We start from the raw sequence: 19,114 nt of genomic DNA on the forward strand, positions 1-19,114 counted from the left end.
GGTTATTTTGTTGTGATTTCCAGTAAGTGAGATCCAGTTTTTAAAAGATGGATTGGGAATATTCTTTTTCAACAGTTATTTTTATGTCAAGAAAAAACTTTGTATAGTTGAATGTGGATTGTGAAAATGTTTTCATGATTCATTGGCGCGCAATCTGCTTGAAGAAGAGAATAAAAACTTCCCCCAGTAGCCTGCGTGTGGCGCATTTGATCGCTGTTTAGATTCTTGGTTTCCCAGCCCACTCCCAGTCAGCCGAAGATTAGGGAGTACGGTCTCTCAACAGACCAGTTTGTGCGAGCGGACCCGAGACGGAGATCAGCTGCTTTGCCAGCTAACCATATTTTTACGGCACCTTCAGGATTTATTCGTATGTGGTTAGAGAGTTGACTATCCTCCGCTTAAGGGAACTTGTATATAATTTGCTTCTGGCGAAGTTGGGGGAATGGATAGGCTACTTGGAGAAGATATGAAGTTGTTGAAACTCTGTGTGCCTTTTATCTGGTTTGGTTTGGTGCACACATACAACATTGATCTGGATCACCCAGTCGTTTTCCGAGGAACTAGTGGGACTTTCTTTGGCTATTCGGTACTGGAGCATTTCCACGACAACACACGGTGGTGAGTAGGACACGAGGAATCGGCAAGTTACTCCACTCTCCGCCTCTGCAGCCTACATTTCAGCAGTTCCCTTCCCTCATTCCGTGGCAATTCCCGACTGTGCAAATGTAATGTCTTTGTTTTGAGATGTTTGTCTGTAATCCCACACTGAAGTTAAATCGCAATTCAGCTCGGAATGAACGTCAGCATTGGACTGACCGATTGATTTAACGATTTCATTGACTGCAGCTAAAAAAATAGTGGACGGCTTAACTTCTAGCATTTCACCACGTTCCTTCTAGTCAATTTAAACATGAATTTACTTTTGCCTGTTTAGCCTGTTCAGTCTTTTCTTGCCATATTTGGATGTGTAGTTACATGGGACGGATTTCCTCTGTTTTAACATGATGTAATTTCTGCAGGATACTGGTTGGGGCCCCCCAGGCCAACTCTACCTATAGTTCATCCGTGCTGTCCCCGGGAGCCGTGTATAAGTGTCGAATCCACAGTAATCCCGACAAGAGGTGTACAGAATTGGATCTAGGTCGAGGTTAGTTTTACTACTTAAACATGGTTAGTTCGAGTAAACTAATGTTGGTACATGTGTCGATTGGTCCTGGGCAGTTCTCGTAATCCCAGACACTGCACTATATGTTTTCCTACCATAAGTAGATAAAAGTCAAGCGTGTTTAGTTGTCAAAGTACACCGGATATGAACCGGAACAATGGAATTCACGTTTGCTGCAGTTTTACAGGCACATTAGACGCACCAACAATTTGTTTACAACCTTGGGGGTAACTGTCTTAAAGTTACAGTCCGCGAATGACAGTATCTAATATTGCTTGTACAACCATTTTTTTGCACATGCATTAAGCTCACATTCAAATAGGTTTATTGCATCATAGAGCCATACAACACTGAAATAGGCCCTTCGGCCCAACGTATCCATGCCAACCAAGATGCCCCATCTAAGCTATTCCCTTTTGGCCCATATCCCTCTAAACCTTTATTATCCATATACCTATCCAAGTGTACAATGCCGTTATAGTATCAGCCTTACTACCTTCCCTAGCAGCTCAGTCCATATACCTACCACCCTCTGAGTGGAAAAAGTTGCCCCTCGTGTTGGTGTTCAATATTGCCCTTCTCACCTTTGACCCTTGTCCTCTTGTTTTTAATTCCCCAACTCTGGGTAAAAGACTATGCATTCATCGTATCCATTCCTCTACAAGATCACCCTTCAGCCTCCTGCACTCCCAAGAATAAAGTCCTAGCCTGCCCAACCTCTCCCTACAGCTCAAACCCTCTAGTCCTGGCAACTTAAACCTTTATGAGCCTCTATGGTTGTTGTGTTCTTTGTGGTTGGTGGCTCATCACTTAAAACAGGGAGTATTTACAATATATGAGCCACAATTTTAGGTCTATTATTGTAACATGTACCAAGTTAATAGTTTTGTTTTGCATGCTATCCAATCAGATCAGATAATACTATAAATAAATACAATCAAGTAGACACTGGTTTAATCCTGACTTTGGGTGGTGTCTGTGGCGAGTTTGCACGTTCTCCTTGTATGGGTTTCCTGCAGCTACTCCGGTTTCCGTCCACATCCCAAAGATGAGTGAATTTGTAGGTTAATAGCCCTCTGTAAACTGTCCCCAGTGTAAAGGTAGTTGCAAAAGTGAGATAACGCAGAACTAGTGTGAGTGATTCATGTGGGCTGAAGGCCTTGTTTCCGTGCTGTATCTATAAACAAAATTAAAATACAATGTGTAGAGCAAAGGGGAAGAAATGGTCATATATTTACAGGTCGAAAAACTGATTTAAAAAGTAGACCCTTCTTTGGGGATTGTACATAGAGTTACCATGCTCCAGTGGTATCTTGCCGTGTTCAGTTTATTCTCTATAGATGATTTTAAAAAAAACAGATGCACAATTATCATAAATGTATCACTTTATTCTTAAAAGTGTGCACAGTTTGACATGAAAACCATTAATGAGAACTTTTACAAATAGGTGACAGACAGTTTTATTTTATGTTAAAAAAATTGCTTGTAGAAAATTGTACTTTTACAAAACAGAAGAATAAGAAGAATGGTATTGATGTATAAAGTTATGATATGGCAATAGAATGCAACTATGAAAATTGCAATTCAGTTTCTGTATTAAAGTCACTTCATATTGTCTGATTGGCAGTAAGAACAACAGTAAACTATGATCCTGCAACTAGGAATGGGCGGGACAATTCAAGACATTTGATTGTCTGTGAGATGAATGAAGAGTTAGAAGCATGTGGTCTGAAATGTTTCTTCTGTGCAATGACTGCTCTTTAAACGATTGATTTAGGGGGGAAAAAGTCTCTCTGTTGGAAAATTAGTTGTTGGAATAACGAGCATGTTTTTGTTTTATTAAAGAGCTGTCACGCACACATTAGTGTTGGAAAATGAATATTCTGGGATAATGGCTATTAATGAGAATTGACTGGATATAAAACGATGAAGGGTTTACTTTAGAGATACAGCAGGGTATAAAAGGATAGACTACTGTAAACCTTTCCCCATATCAGATGTGGAGCAACCTCGAGGACACAGTTTGAGGGGAAAGGGGGAAGAGATTTAGAGGGGATATCAGGGGGATCTTACTTACACAAGAGTGGTAAGTACGTGGAATGCACTGGTGGATGCTAGATCACTAACATTGTTTTAAGTTTCTACTAAACATAGAAACATAGAAAATAGGTGCAGGAGTAGGCCATTCGGCCCTTCGAGCCTGCGCCGCCATTCAATATGATCATGGCTGACCATCCAACTCAGTATCCTGTACCTGCCTTCTCTCCATACCCCCTGATCCCTTTAGCCACAAGGGCCACATCTAACTCCCTCTTAAATATAACCAATGAACTGGCCTCAACTACCTTCTGCGGGAGAGAATTTCACAGATTCACCACTCTCTGTGTGAAAAAAGTTTTCCTCATCTCGGTCCTAAAAGATTTCCCCTTTATCCTTAAACTGTGACCCCTTGTTCTGGACTTCCCCAACATCGGGAACAATCTTCCTGCATCTAGCCTGTCCAACCCCTTAAGAATTTTGTACATTTCTATAAGATCCCCCCTCAATCTTCTAAATTCTAGCGAGTACAAACCGAGTCTATCCAGTCTTTCTTCATATGAAAGTCCTGACATCCCAGGAATCAGTCTGGTGAACCTTCTCTGTACTCCCTCTATGGCAAGAATGTCTTTCCTCAGATTAGGAGACCAAAACTGTACACAATACTCCAGGTGTGGTCTCACCAAGACCCTGTACAACTGCAGTAGAACCTCCCTGCTCCTATACTCAAATCCTTTTGCTATGAATGCTAACATAAGCACAAATACTAAGCACAAATTGTTTCAGCATAATGGATAATAGACCATATGCTGGGCAATGGGATTAATACAGAAGAGTGCTCACTGGTCAGTGTAGACGGGTAAAGCTGAATGGCCTGTTTCCATGTTGTATGATTTTGACCAACAGTCTTAATTATTTATGGGAGTTTATCCAGTGTTGCTTCTTTGTGACATGTTTGGGCTGATAAATTATTGCGGGAGAAACATGCAATTTTTCAGGTAGAGCAATGATGAGAGGAAGCGTTTAAGAAAGAACTGCAGATGCTGGAAAACTTGAAGGTAGTCAAAAAGCTGGAGAAGCTCAGCGGGTGAGGGAGCATCTATGGAACGAAGGAATGGGTGACGTTTCGGGTCGAGACCCTTCTGAGAGGAAGATGTTGGTTAAAAGTTAACATTCAACAAACTCTGGATGTTAAGCTATGTTAGGGATATGAAAATCTATTACATGATCCGATATGCAAAATATCACCTACCGGGATGAGGTGGAGCAGCTGACAGTGTGGTGTGGAGAAAATAACCTGCTCCTTAACACCTTAAAGACCAAGGAGATAATAATAGACTTCAGGAAGAATAAAACGGACATGGTACCATTAGTTATCAGAGGGGACTGTGTGGAGAGGGTGGCGGATTTCCGCTTCCTGGGAATCCATATTGAGGAGGACCTGACGTGGAGCGTGAACACCTCTGCGCTGCTGAAAAAGGTCCAGCAGAGACTGCACTTCCTGAGGGTGCTCAGGAAGAATAACATCACTCAGAGACTGCTGCTGTCCTTTTATCGGTGCTCCATTGAGAGCCTCCTAACATACTGTGTATGCGTATGGTACACCAGCTGCACAGCGGCTCAGAGGAAAGCGCTCCAGAGGGCCATTGACAACGCCCAGAGGATTGTCGGATGCCCTCTCCTTACCTTGGAGGACTTACACAGTTCCCGCTGCATCAAAAAATCCCAGAGTATTATAAAGGACATTTCCCACCCCGGACACTCCCTGTTTGAACTGTTACCGTCAGGCAGACGGTACAGATCTACAAGGACAAGGACAAACAGACTTAAAAACAGTTTTTACCCCACTGCTATAAAGGCACTAAATGTAGCCGCCAAGGAACGCAGGGGCGATACATACATACATGAAATCGACAGAAGAATGTAGGGCTGGGTGTTTATGCGTGCTATTTTTATGATATTTATTTTAGTTGTTTATCTTTTTAAATATTTTACCTTGTATGTATCGTTAGCTTTTAGAAATGTTTGAATGGTGCACTGACTGGCTGACATTTTACAATTTCGTTGTACATGGTTCATGTTACAATGACAATAAAGAAACTATTCTATTCTATTCTATATAGATTTTATACTTTCTCAATACAGTAGAATAAGAAGAATGATATTGATGCATGAGGTACTGATGTGGCAGTGTGAACGAACTATGCAGTTTCAATAACAGGACATTCCACAATCTCACCACTGGCCCAACATATCAAAAGTTTTTTGTTACATATCAAAATTATGCAGCAACATCAGAAACAGAATAATATAGGGACATTTATCAGAGGCATATTTCAAAATATCAGGTGAAAGAAATTAAACAAATGGTTGAAATTTGCAGGTTTTACCTTTTTGAATGAAACTATTTGGACTCAAATCCTAACTTTTCAGACAAAAAAGGTGTGAGGTCAGACCTGACCATAAACAGAAGATAGACACAAGAAGCTGGAGTAACTCAGCGGGACAGGCAGCATCTCTGGAGAGAAGGAATGGGTGAGACTCATCTTCAGACCCGAAACGCCACCCATTCCTTCTCTCCAGAAGTGCTGCTGTCCCATTGAGTTACTCCAGCTTTTTGTGTCTATCTTCGGTTTAAACCAGCAGCTGCAGTTCCTTCTTGCACATGCCATCGACAGCTCTGATATCTAGGCAGCTGTGTTCCCTTGGCTGTCTTGACAAACCTACTGATTCCCATGGCTATCTTGACTACACTTCTCCCTCCCCCCCCCCTGTTTCCTGTAAAGACTCTATCCCCCTACTCCCAATTCCTTCGTCTACCCCGCATCTGCGCCCAGGATGAGGTTTTCCATACCAGGGCATCGGAGATGTCCTCATTCTTTAGGGAACGGGGCTTCCCCTCTTCCATTATAGATGAGGCTCTCACTAGGGTCTCCTTGATATCCCACAGCTCTGCTCTTACTCCCCCTCCCCCCATTCATAACAAGGACAGAGTCCCCCTTGTCCTCACCTTCCCCCCCATCAGCCGTCGCATACAGCATATAATCCTCCAACATTTTTGCCACCTCCAATGGGATCCCACGACTGGCCACATCTTCTCATCTCTTTCTTCACCCACTGAGTTACTCCAGCACTTTGTGTCTACCTTCGATTTTACCAGCACCTGCAGTTCTTTCTTACACAGCTGTGTTCATATGGCTTAACCACTTGTTAAAAAGCTTCATGTAATAGCCGGGGCTATAGTAAGTTAGTTTGTGGGATGTAAAAGCACATTAAAGAATAGATGTGGTGGAATGAATGTGCCATCTTATGACCACAAAAAATGTGTAATCTCGGGCTTGAGTTGTGAATGAGTGGCTGGATGAGTTCTCATTGAAGAACTTTCGCATGTTCAGAATAAAGGATGCTGGAGTTGCCATTCCTCTTAATTAGCCAAGACATTCAGACTGTGTGGCCCGGAATATCTGTGGTTGCAGTATAAACTGCTTGGCACATGCGTCGCTTACTGGGCTTCTTTGGTCACCTCTGTCACCTCTTGAATCTAAAAGAACAAAGGCAACAACAGGTACACAAAAATGCTGGAGAAACTCAGTGGGTGCAGCAGCATCTATGGAGCGAAGGAAATAGGCAACGTTTCGGGCTGAAACCCTTCAGACTGATGGGGGAGGGGGGGGGGAGAAGAAAGAAAAAAGGAGGAGGAGGAGAAGGGGGGGGGGGGGCAGTTAGAGGGGAGGTTGTGAAACTGTCTCCAGAGAGAGGAGGAGAACTTCTTCAAAGTAGGCATACCTTGAGGAGATTTCGCAGTGGAGTAGACAAAGTGTTTAAGAGGATGCTGGAAGATCAAAGGTACACAAAAATGCTGGAGAAACTCAGCGGGTGCAGCAGCAACAAAGGCAACAACAGCATAGATACAGCATCACCTGTAAGGCAACCTGCAAAGCCATGCGCAGTCCTGCTTTGAGAATGCATTCACGGTTGAACAGTTGTTGCATCAGAATCCTAGAATCCCTACCTGATGGAAATCCTTCACTATAGGGACTGCAGTAGTTTGGGAGGTGGCTCAACATTCTCCATATGGGTCTCTTTATTGAAACGCTGCATGAAAGTGCATCCTTTAAATATCAATTTGAAATGTATTATCCATGAGCTTGCATATAATGCCAATTTTTAACATAATTCTAATTCTTCAGTATTAACTTTTGAGGCCCTGATAGTTAATTCACCCTCCACATGCGGTTTGGGTCAGGATCGTGACTTTCATGTCCCGCACATGCCAGGACTACAGTGCAAAATATAGCACTTCAGTAGAGACATATAAAGGATTTAAGATATTACTCAGCTTAGAGCAGTGACATTCTTGTGACCTGGCCTGTAGTTAACTTTCAACCAATGCTGCTAAAGTGAATGAACTTTGCAGGGAACTCAGTGCTGTGCCTGGGGCTTGTGGTGGGAGGGGGATGGGTGCACATCACTGGATTGTTTACAAGGCAGAAGATTTTATCAGAGGTCTATCGCCTTGCCTGTGTGCTCTGTCATTGGCTATGCCTCATGCCTATACCCATGAGGTGCAGGCTACCAATTAGCATTGGCTCCTATCTTTATAGCAATTTTTTTAATGAGCACAATTGGTCCAGATAAAAGGAAATGTAATATTTTAAACGTTGATTCTTGGTTATATGCAACCGTATCTGGGAAGTTAATCTTTAATTTGTGACTGACACAGATGATATCTCGGCATGGTTGGCAAGCTTGCTTAACTTCATGGCAATTGTGCCAGCAATTCAGAAGTAACGGATTGGCTATGTGTAACCTGAGCTCAACCTGAACAATAGTATGTGATGTACAGGATTTTAGATATCAAGAGAAATAAATGATATGGCTTTAATACAGAAGATAATGCTGTTTAGTGTTCAGCCAATTCTTTTTGAATGTGGGTTGGGCAAAAATAGTGGAACAGCCTATAGCATTTATTTCTTACATTTATCTTCTTTGAAGGAAATAAGGTGATTTAATTAATTTGCCTTTATTATCCTGATACCATTCATTTTCTAATTGTTGCATGAGAGACATTTGTCATTGTTCACATTCCCATGAGCATGGAACAGTATGGCACAGGAATGAGCCCTTCAGCCTGGAATGCTTGTGATGGTCACGAACATGTCGCTTAATTAAACTGATCTCATCTACCCGCACATGATCCATATCCTACTCTTAAGCCTGTTAAACACCACTACTGTATCTGCCTCCACCACACCCCCAGGCAATGCGTTCCAGCCCCCCACCACAATTTGTGTAAAAAAAAAGCCCCACATATCTCCCATTAAACTTTCCCCGTATTACATTATAGCTATGCCCTCTAGTGTTGGACATTTTCACCCTTGGAAAATTCATAACTTCATATACTTCTATCAAATCTCTCCTCCACCTCTGACACTCCAGAGAAAACAACCCACGTCTATCCAGCCTCTTACCGTAGCTGAAAACCTCAAATCCAGGCAATATTCTGGTAAACCTCCTCGGAACTCTCTCCAAAACATCATTCCTGTAATGGGGCGACTGGAACTGCACGCAATACCCCAAATGCTGCCTAAACAAAGTCCTATAGAGCTGCATCATAACTTCCTGATTTCCACTCAGTGCCCCTAGCAAAGAAGGCAAGCATCCCATATACCTTCTTTACAACCTTATTCACTTGCACTGTCACCTTTAGTGAGCTATAAGCATGGTGTCCAAGATCCCTCTGCACTTCAATGCACTACACTTTATACTTCCTCCTTGCATTTAACCTCCCAAAGTGCAACACCGCACACTTGCTTGGGTTAAATTCCATCTGCCATTTTTCTGTCCATTTCTACAGCTAGTCTATGTCCTGCTACATCTTCTGACAGCATTCTTCATTGTCTACAACTCCACAATTTTGGTTTTGTCAGCAAACGTACTCGCTAACGTATTGACATTTAAGGTCATTTATATGCACGACAAATAGCAGAGGTCACAACCCCACTTGTCGCAGACCTCCAGCCAGAATATATACCCTCCACCACAACCCTCTGTCTTCTATCAATAAGCCAAACACTTTAATTCCCCTTCTCATTCCCACACTGACCTTTCTGTCCGAGGCCTCTTCCATTATCAGAATGAGGCTAAATGTGAATTGAAGGAACAGCATCTCATATATCGCTTGGGTAGCTTAAAACCCAGTGGTATGAATATTGAATTCTATAACTTCAAGAAACCCTTGCATTCACTCTCTCTCCATCCCTCTCCCCACCCTAGTTGCACCAGCTTCTCTTTCTCACCTAGCAAACAGCTAACAATAATCTGTTTCCATTATCATCGTTACTTTTTTGCATATCTTTCATTCATTTGCTCTATATCTCACAACATCACCGTTTCTCTTTCCCCTGACTCTAGTCTGAAGATGGGTATCGACCTGAAACATCACCCATTCCTTCTCTCCAAAGATGCTGCCTGTTACTCCAGCATTTTGTGTCTATCTTAGGTTTAAACCAGCATCTGCAGTTCCTTCCTACACATCCCAACCTCTATATTAATCACCCTGACTGATGGCCAATATGCCAAAAGCCTTCTTGACCACCTTATCTACCTGTGATTCCACTTTAAAGGAACTATATATCTTCACTCCTAGTTCACTCTGCTCTACACCATTCTCCAGAACCCTGCTATTTACTGTCAATGTCCCAAAATGCAACACCATATTTATCTGCATTAAACTCCATCAACCATTCCTCTGGCCACTTGCCAAAATGATCAAGATCCTGCTGTAACCTTTGATGACTATCTTCACTATCTACAGTACCATCCTCTTTAGTGTCATCTGCAAAATTACAAATCATGATAATCATCTATATGCTTCCATTCTGTGCATGCTCATGTATCGGTCGAAATGCATCATAAATGTCACAATCACATCTGCTTCTACTACCCCTCCTGTCAGTGCATTTGTTCGCTCACTATTCTGTCTCTTGCACATCTTCAAGATTCCCCCATTTAAATCTATACCAGGGCTCGAAATTAGCGGTTGCCCGGGTGCCATTGACCACCCAAAGTGCCACCGGGCAACCTAAATGCCGATACATTTTGCCCGGCTTGGCATTGCAGATACTGATTTATACCGAAGATAGACACAAAAAACTGGTGTATACTGGGTCTCCCTTCAGCCTCTGACGCTCCAGGTAGACCAATCCAATGTTGTCAACTTCTCAATACTCTCTAATGCAGTAACATCCTGGTGAACTTCTTTGGCACTCTCTCCAAGGCGTCCACAACACTTCTGTCATGCGGTGACCAGAGCTGCGCTCAATACTCCAAGTGTGGCCCAATCAGAGTTTTATAAAACTGCAACATGACATCCTGACTCTTATACTCCACACTGCAACTGATGAACGAAAGCATGACTTATGCCTTCTTTACCAACCTGTCTCCTTGTGTTGCCATTTTCAGGGTGCTATGGACTTGCACCCCAAGGTCTCTCTGCACATTGGTGCCCCGAAGGGTCCTGCCAGTTACTGTGTACCCTCCCCTTCCATTTGACATCACAAAGTGCCACCGGCAGAAGTTACAAGGCCTACGCCCGAACCTCCAGACTCAGAAACAGCTTCATTCCCAGAGTTATAGCGGCTCTGAACCGGCCCTGCTGAGTGCCCCCCATCACACCTGGACTGTCTCCCTCAGATGGTCACGTCGCACAGTTAATTTATTATTTATTTTTTTGACATCGGTTGGAAGCTGCATACCAAATCTCGTTGCACTGATGTGCAATGACAATAAAAGATATTATTATTATTATTATTATTATTATTATTATTATTATTATTATTATTATTATTATTATTATTATTATTATTATTATTATCGCACACTTGTCCAGATTAAACTCCTTCTGCCATTTCCCCGCACGTAAATCCATATTATTAACATTTTAATTGTTTTTGGAATTTTTAGGTAATTGGCAGGGAAAGAGTTGTGGTAAAACCTGCAAAGAGAACAGAGACAATGAGTGGATGGGAGTGACTCTGTCCCGACAGGAAGGAGGCAACGGCAGTATTCTGGTAAGACCTTGATTTTCTTAGCATTTAGGTTAATTCATCTGCTCGCTCTTTGATAATCAGCCTGGTCTTAGATGCAACATAATTTGTTTATGGTTCTCACCTTCAAAATCATTTCTTTTTTCTGTTTTAATGTAAACATTTGTATAGATTATTGGAAAATCCATGTTACAATCAATCTAAGTAAAATGTTCACAAAAAGCTGGAGTAACTCAGCGGGACAGGCAGCATCTCTGGAGAGAAAGAATTGGTGCTGTTTCGGGTCGAGACCCTTCACTCCAGCATTTTGTGGCTACCTTCTTATTTTCACTGTTATATTGCAAGTCATAAATTATCCTAATGATTTTAAAATTTAATTTTATTTGAGATTTTTAATTATAGCCATTTTAAAATTGGTTGCAAGGAGCACTGAGTGGCCCAGTTCAATTTGTAATATTGGTTCAGTGAGTGGAAAGCATTGACATCATGCCTTTTTCAACCTTAGCTGCCATCATATGCCTTGCAGCCAGTTGAAATGTTGACATTTTCATCATAATGTGGCCAGCAGGACATCCCATTTTCATACTCTGCTTTCGAAAAAGGCAATGGTATAGATTCAGGGAATAAATGCTAGCCAAGATGCTGGAGAAAAATATTCTTATTCGAATGAAGCTATTTGTTTATTATCTGCACCAGAAATAGCAGATGTCATTGTTTTACAACATAACTATAACATAGAAACATAGAAACATAGGTGCAGGAGTAGGCCAGTCGGCCCTTCGAGCCTGCACCGCCATTCAATATGATCATGGCTGCTCATCCAACTCAGTTTCCTGTACCTGCCTTCTCTCCATACCCCCTGATCCCTTTCGCCACAAGGGCCACATCTAACTCCCTCTTAAATATAGCCAATGAACTGGCCTCAACTACCTTCTGTGGCAGAGAATTCCAGAGATTCACCACTCTCTGTGTGAAAAATGTTTTTCTCATCTAAAAGATTTCCCCCTTATCCTTAAACTGGGACCCCTTGCTCTGGACTTCCCCAACATCGGGAACAATCTTCCTGCATCTAGCCTGTCCAACCCCTTAAGCCCTTAAGAATTTTATAACGATGTACCCCCTGACATAGCAGCATTCTTTTCGTCTCATTATGTTAGTCACAGAGCCAGAGAACAGCATGGCACAGAAACAGGGCTTCTTGCTGAAAGTTGACCAAGTGGCCAGGCCAAGCTCATTCCACTTATCAGCGCCTGGCCATAGTGCTCAAACCTTTTCCTATTCATCTACCTGTCCAAGTGCCTTTTAAATGTCATAGTTGTACGTGCCTCCACAACTTCCTCTGGCAGCTCATTCTATATACACACCACTCTTGGTGTGCCTTTCAGATTCCTTTTAAATCTTTCCCCTCTAGTTTTAGATTCTCCTGCTGTGAGGAAAAGGCTAGCTATTCACCTTATCGATGTCACTCGTGATTTTATACACCTACAAAAGTTCATCCATTGGACCCCTACATTCGAGCAGGAAGTCACACTATTTACATTCCTTGCTCATATCCTGCATCTTCCAGAGCTCATAAATTTGTATGCACCATTTCTTGCTCAATGAAATCTTTTCAATTGCAGGGTGACTATTACAGCACGCAGTACTGCAAATATGGTCTAGGCCACCTCTTGTACAGCTGTGCAATAGATTCATGGAGCATGGAAACAGGCCCTTCGGCCCAACGTCCATGCCAACCAAGATGGCCAATCTGAGCTTGCCCCAGTTACCTGCGCTTGGCCCATATCCCTTTAAACCGTTACTATCCATTTACCTGTCAAAGTCTCTTTTAAATGTCATTTAAATGCCTCAATAACCTATTTGGGCAGCTCGTCTTATATACACACTACCCTCTGAGTGAAAAATCTGCCCCTCAGGTTGTATTAAATCTTGTCCCTGTCACCTTAAACGATGTCTCTTAAATCCCTACTCTAGGTAAAAGACTAGGTGCAGGAATTTTACTTACATTATTTATTCAACCTATTTATTCCCTGTGATTTTGTACTTCTCCATAACATCACCCTTCAGACTCCTGTGTTCAAAGGAATAAAGTCCTAGCCTGTCCAACGTGACCCTGTAGCCTCAGCTCGAGAGCCCTGGCAACAACCTGGTAAATCTTCTTTGCATCGTTTCTAACTTAATGACATGTTATATTAATTGCTGGAATCCAGACCCTGATGATTAATGGCCAGCGTGCCAAATGCTGCCTTCACTACCCTATCCATAAGTATTGCCACTTTAAGGGACCATGTACCTGCATCCTTGGGTCTCTCTATTGTACAACACAGCCTTGCACTGGGGTAACTCAGCGGGTCAGGCAACATCTCTGGAGGACATGGATAGGTGACGTGTCAGTTGGGATCCTTCTTCAGACTGATTGGAGCAGTGGGGAGAAAGCTGGTAAAGAGGCAGGGACAGGTAAAAGCCTGGCAGGTGATAGGTGGACACAGGTGAAGGGGTGGGTTGCTTGGCAGATGGTTGGACAAAGGGTGAAGATGAAAAGGAGACAAAATTATGTAGAGAGAAGAGGAATAAAATGTGAACCCAGTGGAAGGGATATAGGTGGATGGTGTGGAGGAGAAATGGGTGCATACATGGGTGGGACAGAGGGCAGTTTTGTGGGGGTGGAGGGGGTTGGGGGAGGGGGGGGGTGTTAACTAAAATTAGAGAATTCAATGTTCATAGAATACAAGGTGCTGTTCCTCCAATTTGCATGTGGCCTCACTCTGGCAGCGAAGGAGGCTCGGGATAGAACGGTTGAAATAGGAAGGGTAGTTAAAATGGTAAGCAACCAGGAGATCCAGCAGTCCTAAGTGGATCTAATGCAAGTGTTCTCTGAAACGGTTGCCTTGTCAATGCTTGGTCTCTCCGATGGTAAGGAGGCCACTTTGGGAGCACCGAAAGCAGTTGCAGAATCCAGTCGCTTCATCCCATCTCCACCCCTTTCCAATTCCCATAGCGATAACTCCACATGCAACTTCTTGGCTCACTCATCCCTTCCCACCCAAACCATCCCCCTCTTCAGATACTTTCCCTGGCAATCGCAGGATACCAGTCCCTAACCACATCCATCCAGAGACCCCAGCAGCCCTTGAGACTTCTCTAACCTCAACTTAATTAGTAAACAATTGTTGCACTCACTCCAAGGCAGGAACATGATAAGGTGAGCAATGCTTTAAACATATGTGAGTCTTAGTCTCACAAAGGCACTGTACAGTAGCAGCAACACATTCTGCTCTTAACTGTTCTTGCAATAAAGGCCAACATACCAACTAATTACTTGCTATGCTTGAATGCTGTTTTCACTAATTGGTGTACAAGGACAAACTGGTCTTGTTACATTTTCCCTTTTCATCATTCTGATAATCACCTCCCTTTTTGTTTTTTCAAACTCAAGGGGATAGCTTCAAATTTATCAATGTTAAACTGCATCTGCTATACATTTGCACACTTGCCTAACTTTTGAACACATCTCATTCTTCATGTCTTCCTTGCAATATGGATGGAAACTAGTTTTGTCTTTTTGGACCAATTAGAGAATGTAAATCAGTTGTTGATATCTGGGGTGCAAATGAGACAATTGGCTACAGACCAGCAAACGCATATTTTACTTTCATTACGTGCCTTTTTCCAACATTCAGATTCTCTAATTTCAGAGTCGTTTTCAAAGCCTCACTGGGAGCATTTCTTTTTTTTCTAAGAATACGTTAAAGTTTCAGGATTTTTATTGGGAAGCCTGGCACTGGCACAATTGTCAATGAGAATTTGTCCAGCTAACTTCTTGAAACACTGCCTTCCTTCTGACGACAGTACCGTTAGGTAGGAAGGATCCAGGACACATTCCCAATGATGATGGAATGATGTTCTGGAAGGTCGATGAACTGGAAGGGAACCTATCACCCTTGTCACCCTGTCACCCTGTGCCTGTCACCCTTGTTTTTCTTTGATGGTAATTACACTGTTTTGTATCTGTGCATGGCACAGATATGGTGTGACATTTGGAGGAGGGTGAATATTTTTAGGTTGGTAGTTAAGATGCCAAATAAATTGTTGGATAAAGTTGAGTTTTATAAACGCAATTGGAACTGCACTCATCTAGGTGTGCCCATCATGCTCTTGACTTGTGCTTTGTAATGGGGCTGTCCCACTGTACGATCTCATTCAAGAGCTCTCCCGAGTTTAAAAAAAAAATCAAACTCATGGAAGCACGTAAAATGTACGTAGCGGGTACGTCGGAGCTCGGGACGTCTCTTAACGGCTCGTAACGCTAACGGCAGGTACTCGGGGAAACGCGGTAAGCTCGGGAAGACTCGGGAAGATTTTTCAACATGTTGAAAAATGTCCACGAGAGCCCCGAGTACCTACGAGCAGCCATTACCATAAATCTCAGAGTTCGAATCAGGGCAAACTCGGGAGAACTCTTGAATGAACTCGTACAGTGGGACAGGGCCATAAGTGTTAAGGGCCTGTCCTACTGTACGAGGTAATTCAAGAGTTCTCCCGAGCTTTCCCCTGATTCGAACTCGGAGAATGTCCGTCGCGGGTCCGTAGGAGTTCGTCGATGTCTCGCAGCAGCAGCTCGTACGAGTAAAAAGTAAAGATTTGTTTCATCATGAGTATTTTTTTACTCGTGGACATTTTTCACAGTGTTGAAAAAACGTCACGAGTTTACCGGATTTCTTGAGTACCTACCGCTAGCATTACGAGCCACTACGAGACATCCACAAACTCCTACTGACCCGCTACGGACATTCTCCTAGTTCGAATCAGGGGAAAACTAGGGAGAACTCTTGAATTACTTAGTACAGTGGGATAGGCCCTTTTGACTGACTTTGAGCTCTTGGTTCCAGTGCAAGTATGTAATTTGGCTCTTTTAACCATGCTTGTACAAGAGCCATAATGAAGTCTGAAGCTGAGCTATCATTGTGAATTCCACTCTGAGATTCAGGTGATTGACACCACTAAATATACTGTCCAAAAGTCCTTGTTTCACTTTATTTGAGAGTAGACAGATGGGGTAGAAATGAGATGGATTAGAGTTGTCCTTTTTGTGAACAGAATTTACCTGGGTAACCTTCCCATTGTTGATTAAATGCCATTGTACTGGAACAGCTTGGCAGAGATGCCGCAGGTTCTGGAAATCCAGTCCTTAGAAGTACCGCTGGGATGTAGTCGCTGATTCTGCAACCTTTGATATAATCCAGTGCTCGCAGCCATTTTTTAAATCAAATTAGTTGAGGTCCTGGAAGAAAGCCAAGGTTGATCATCCATCTGGCACTTCTGGCTGAAAATGCTTCAGTACATGCTTGGCCTTACCATTGCTGAGGATGGGGAGGTTATTGGAGCCCCTACCCATTTCATTTTTTAACATAGAAACATAGAAAATAGGTGCAGGAGTAGGCCATATGGCCCTTCGAGCCTGCACCGCCATTCAATATGATCATGGCTGATCATCCAACTCAGTATCCTGTACCTGCCTTCTCTCCATTCCCCCTGATCCCTTTAGCCACAAGGGCCACATCTAACTCCCTCTTAAATATAGCCACTGAACCGGCCTCAACTACCTTCTGTGGCAGAGAATTCCAGTGATTCATCACTCTCTGTGTGAAAAATGTTTTTCTCATCTCGGTCCTAAAATATTTCCCCCTTATCCTTAAACTGTGACCCCTTGTTCTGGACTTCCCCAACATCGGGAACAATCTTCCTGTCCAACCCCTTAAGAATTTTGTAAGTTTCTATAAGATCCCCCCTCAATCTTCTAAATTCTAGCGAGTACAAGCCGAGTCTATCCAGTCTTTCTTCATATGAAAGTCCTGACATCCCAGGAATCAGTCAGGTGAACCTTCTCTGTACTCCCTCTATGGCAAGAAGGTCTTTCCTCGGATTAGGAGACCAAAACTGTACGCAATACTCCAGGTGTGGTCTCACCAAGACCCTGTACAACTGCAGTAGGACCTCCCTGCTCCTATACTCAAATCCTTTTGCTATGAATGCTAACATACCATTCGCTTTCTTCACTGCCTGCTGCACCTGCATGTCTACTTTTAATGACTGGTGTACCATGACACCCAGGTCTCATTGCATCTCCCCTTTTCCTAATCGGCCACCATTCAGATAATAGTCTACTTTCCTGTTTTTGCCACCAAAGTGGGTAACCTCACATTTATCCACATTATACTGCATCTGCCATGCATTTGCCCACTCACCCAGCCTATCCAAGTCACCTTGCAGCCTCCTAGCATCCTCCTCACAGCTAACACTGCCCCCCAGCTTAGTGTCATCCGCAAACTTGGAGATGTTGCATTCAATTCCCTCGTCCAAATCATTAATATATTTTGTAAATAGCTGGGGTCCCAGCACCGAGCCTTGCGGTACCCCACTAGTCACTGCCTGCCATTGTGAAAAGGACCCGTTTACTCCTACTCTTTGCTTCCTAACTGTCCTTTACGATTCACTGCATGATGTGACTGATATCACGATTTGATCTGTTCCGTTAGTTTTGAGATCACTGGTCTGTCCATTGCCCATTGCTTGTAATATTTAGGAATCATGTAATTATGTATTTGAAATCCTTACTTTAAAGCACATCGGATGCTTCTCCTGACATCTTTCTATATGTTGATCGGTACAATCCTCAGTTTTATTAGTAACAAGGAGATGCTTAAACTCACGGGATTAGAGATTTTTTATTTTATTTATTTATTTATTAATTTAGTGAACATGTTGTGATGGTGGTGAATACAATTTTGTTTCTGATGGCCAAAAGTGCAGGTTGTCTGACTAGTTTTTATCTGTGAGACATATTCTGAGTTTACCCATTCAGCACAATGGTAACTCCACAAAACAAGATAGAGGGTATGCTCATGAAATTTTTCGCTAATGAAAGTGGGCCCCTTGGAAATTAATTCTAAACATATTATAATATTTCCATAATTGAATTACTTTTAATTATTGTTTAATACCAGTTATCGTGAGCACCTCAGTGCAAAGGTTATAATGCAACATGGAGCAGTTTAGAACATAGTTAACTGATACCTTGAAATACAAATACCTAATCAGTTTTGTATTGATATTGCTGGTTGTCTCATTCTCTGATTGACCTATTATTTTGGTGTCCCTGGTCTAGTTTTTCTAATATTTATTTTGGTGTATGGTTATAATTAATCTTGTTTCTTGGATGCCTCGTATATAATTTGTTTGTCAAGTAGCCGACAATTGCTTGAATAAATGTCCAAAACTGGTTTTGGGAATGTTTTTTGGACAACTTTCACCAATTAGTATTTTAATTTCCTGTATTGTGCTGCTGAAGCCACCCGTTAGTTTAATGGAGGAGAACTGCTTCCATGCAGTGTTTGTAAATGGATGACAATATCATCAGAAGAATGACCCGTTCTGGTGATCTGCCAGATCGTGAGCAAGTGGTCATTTATCTGTGTTGGAGAGCTTTTTTCAGATCCGCATCTCTGTGATAGCATTGTGCGAATTGCAGCATAATTTGTCAGGATTATTTTTCCCCATTAATGAATTTTGAGATAACAGCAAACCTTCAATCCCTTGGGATTATGGGATTATAGTGATGTGTAAGAAAGGCAGGAATGGTAAAGACCATTCCTCAAATCCTACTTAACCATCCAATTAGCTGGATGTTCACGAGTGGTGAGCAAGACGTCGCCTATTTTTGTTCAGTTTCAGCTACCCTGAACCCAGTTCATTAGAGATCATTCACGTGCTAACGGTTTTGCTCCCATTTTGGGGACATGAGTTCAGATTCTAGACTAACCAGCCGTACCAAGCCAGCGCTGCACTGTGTACAATATTTTTTGTC

The 19,114-nt window shown here is 42.5% G+C and overlaps 1 protein-coding gene across 1 annotated transcript in view; it reads left to right on the plus strand.

Annotated features, from left to right (window-relative positions):
* Positions 1 to 259: 259 nt before the first annotated feature.
* The window catches only part of itga9 (integrin subunit alpha 9), a 377,946-nt gene continuing 359,091 nt past the window's right edge, over positions 260 to 19,114 (plus strand). Inside the window, exons 1-3 of the mRNA XM_033020414.1 lie at positions 260 to 618; positions 1,020 to 1,147; positions 11,168 to 11,274. Coding sequence (XP_032876305.1) covers positions 443 to 618; positions 1,020 to 1,147; positions 11,168 to 11,274 — 411 coding nt within the window. The 5' untranslated portion in view covers positions 260 to 442. The remainder of the gene's footprint in view (positions 619 to 1,019; positions 1,148 to 11,167; positions 11,275 to 19,114) is intronic.

Source organism: Amblyraja radiata, chromosome 4 (assembly GCF_010909765.2).
Source record: "Amblyraja radiata isolate CabotCenter1 chromosome 4, sAmbRad1.1.pri, whole genome shotgun sequence".
Classification (NCBI taxonomy): Eukaryota; Metazoa; Chordata; class Chondrichthyes; order Rajiformes; family Rajidae; genus Amblyraja; species Amblyraja radiata.